Source organism: Cottoperca gobio, unplaced genomic scaffold (genome assembly GCF_900634415.1).
Source record: "Cottoperca gobio unplaced genomic scaffold, fCotGob3.1 fCotGob3_220arrow_ctg1, whole genome shotgun sequence".
Lineage (NCBI taxonomy): Eukaryota > Metazoa > Chordata > Actinopteri > Perciformes > Bovichtidae > Cottoperca > Cottoperca gobio.
In genome coordinates, this window is record NW_021166853.1 from 179,264 (window position 1) to 181,763 (window position 2,500).

At 37.4% G+C, this 2,500-nt stretch overlaps 1 protein-coding gene across 1 annotated transcript in view; it reads left to right on the forward strand.

Moving 5' to 3' along the window:
* Window positions 1–2,500, forward strand: part of LOC115004909 (cyclin-dependent kinase-like 5) — a 17,982-nt gene that overhangs the window by 5,715 nt on the left and 9,767 nt on the right. The window contains exons 4-6 of the mRNA XM_029426641.1: window positions 69–93; window positions 1,056–1,158; window positions 2,102–2,224. Of these exons, the coding sequence (XP_029282501.1) occupies window positions 69–93; window positions 1,056–1,158; window positions 2,102–2,224 (251 nt within the window). The remainder of the gene's footprint in view (window positions 1–68; window positions 94–1,055; window positions 1,159–2,101; window positions 2,225–2,500) is intronic.

Consider the following 2,500-nt stretch of genomic DNA (forward strand, 5'->3'; position numbering starts at 1 on the left):
GTGTGAGAGAGATAATCACCTCAGTGTCACTCTGGTCCTCAAAGGGAATTAACATGGTGCTCATGCAGGGTCCCCTCAGATCCTGAGGAAGTCGTACATTTAGTTTGGACATTCAAGGTCTAAAGATATCTTTAAACGTCTGGAGTTGTTGGAGGGGAGACGTTACATCTGGGGCGGAATAAAGGATGTTTTTTACGTCAACCTCCAATACCTTTTTGTTTGTACGTTGAATAGGTAGCGTACATTCTGCTTTTACCCAACAGTAGAAGAAGAACGAGTTCATCCTGCTTCAGATTTAAACGCTGCGGTTTGAAAACTGAATATTTAAGTTGTTGAAATTCAACAGTTTTTACTGCGATCTAATTTGTTATTCTTTCCTTTTAAAGGTATTAGAAAGGTCTTAAACGTTATTAAATTTGTACTTAAGAAATGTTTTTAACTTAAAAACCATTGAGCAAATAAATCACAGAAGAAATGAGTAAATAATGATAAATGTATAAATGAACTGTAATGTAAAATGTGATCATAAACTACATACAGAAAGTTAAGGGAGCAGAAAGAAAGAATCATAAATATATCATAAATAATATAAATGTGATATAAATAACAAAGAAAAATAATAAAATATTTATTCTTTCCATATTTTATAAATGTTTACAAAATTTATTGATACAAAGAAAACAAATCACAGAAAATAAATGAGGAAATCATTATAAATGGGATAATAATGGTAAACCACATACTTATATTAATGTAAAGTATTTCCTTTATCTAAAAGTAATATCTATATTTAAATGTAAAACCATTTGCACCAATACTTATAACATTTATCTTTACACGTCTTAGAGGAAAGCTAAATAACGATCTTCTCTAACCGCAGCAGAACATTTGGTTCATCTAACTTATGTCTCCTCGACAACAACACTAATCTGTTCTCTTACTCTGGAAAACAATTTTATGGTGGATTAACTTTCACACTGGTCACATGAAGCTGGCCGGTCTCACTGGGTGCTTTTTTATTTGGGACATCGCGCTCATCAGTGTTTTATTCTCAGGACTGGACCGGACACTGTCGTGCTGAACCCTGAGCCGTCCAAAGAAAAGGAGAAGCAGGGCTTCTTCAGAGCCATAAAGAAGAAAAAGAAAAAGTCTCAAATGGTAACTTGTATGTCGAGTATTTCTCAGGATGTCACGTCTGGATGTCTGTCCCTCCTTCAAGAGTTTAATGCTTCCTCCTTATTCGTTAGGGACGTCACGATACCAGACATGTAGTAGTCGATACCAATTGTACTTCAACATACACTCCTTTGTTACTTCATACTGGCTTTTGTTAGGAAGTTAAACATAATTCCTTCTATCATCTATTTTATATTGCTTCAAACAACTGGATTTATTCAAGTTTCTCACCAAAAACTACATTTTACAAGATTACATTTGAACACATCATTATAATGTTATAATTCACATTAACCCAGTACTCATTTTTGCTGAATAGAGCTTGAATGCACCGTAATGCATCTCTATGGAAGCTCGATCTGTTAACTTCGCTGTTAGCTCCGTTAGCTGTTAGCTCTGTTATTTAGCCAAGCAGGATGCTAACAGCTAACTAGCTCGCCTGCTGATTTCAACACAGATTTGAATTGCGTGCGTGGCGCGGTTTCTATTTAGTACTCCCCTCTCCTTTCTTACACTCTGTAGGTGTGTGCGCACGTGTGTGTGTGTCAGCTGCGTGTGTGTGTGTCAGCTGCGTGTGTGTGTGTCAGCTGCGTTGTGTGTGTGTGTCAGCTGTCAGTTCGCTCGCAAAACGGAGCGAAGGAGAGAATGTGAATAAGTAGACAGTACAAACTGAAACGTGCACATAAATTAGATCAATAGCATAAGCGTTTAGTTTATTTAATAAAAGAGACCTGTCGATGTGAAGAGTGAGTTGTGAATAAAAAATAATAATAAAATGGTAGGGGCCAACACATTCAAGGTGTTGGCCCCTACCATTTTTTCACATTGGTAGGGGCCAACACTGCAGACATATTGAATCATTTGTTGTTGTTGTCGTGTGCATCATGTTTCCCTGTGCCCCCCGTCATGTGCCTCTGTATTACAGATGCAAGTCCCCGAGGGACGGCCTCCTGTCATCAAGAAATGTCTGTTCCCTCTGTTTAGCCCAAAGAATAACATAAAGCATAGCTCCTCTGGGAGAGTCCTCCCTGTCCTGTCCTCTCCCATGGTACATGCTGTTTGTTTCACACATCGCATGCTTTAACAGAATCTACTCATTGAATCATTGAAGCACGCCTGTTTGTTTTTATCACTTTTATAAGTATGACCAAGATTAATTTACTAATGTCGACACAAAACAGTCAGATCCGCAATAAAGTCCCGTTTTTAATTTTCATATTATTGATATTTCATCGTTTAGTTGATAAAAAAGGAAAGAAAACTTCACCCCCAAAATGATCCTCTGTACCTCAACGTGTTTCCTCGAACTCTGGAAGGAAACGTA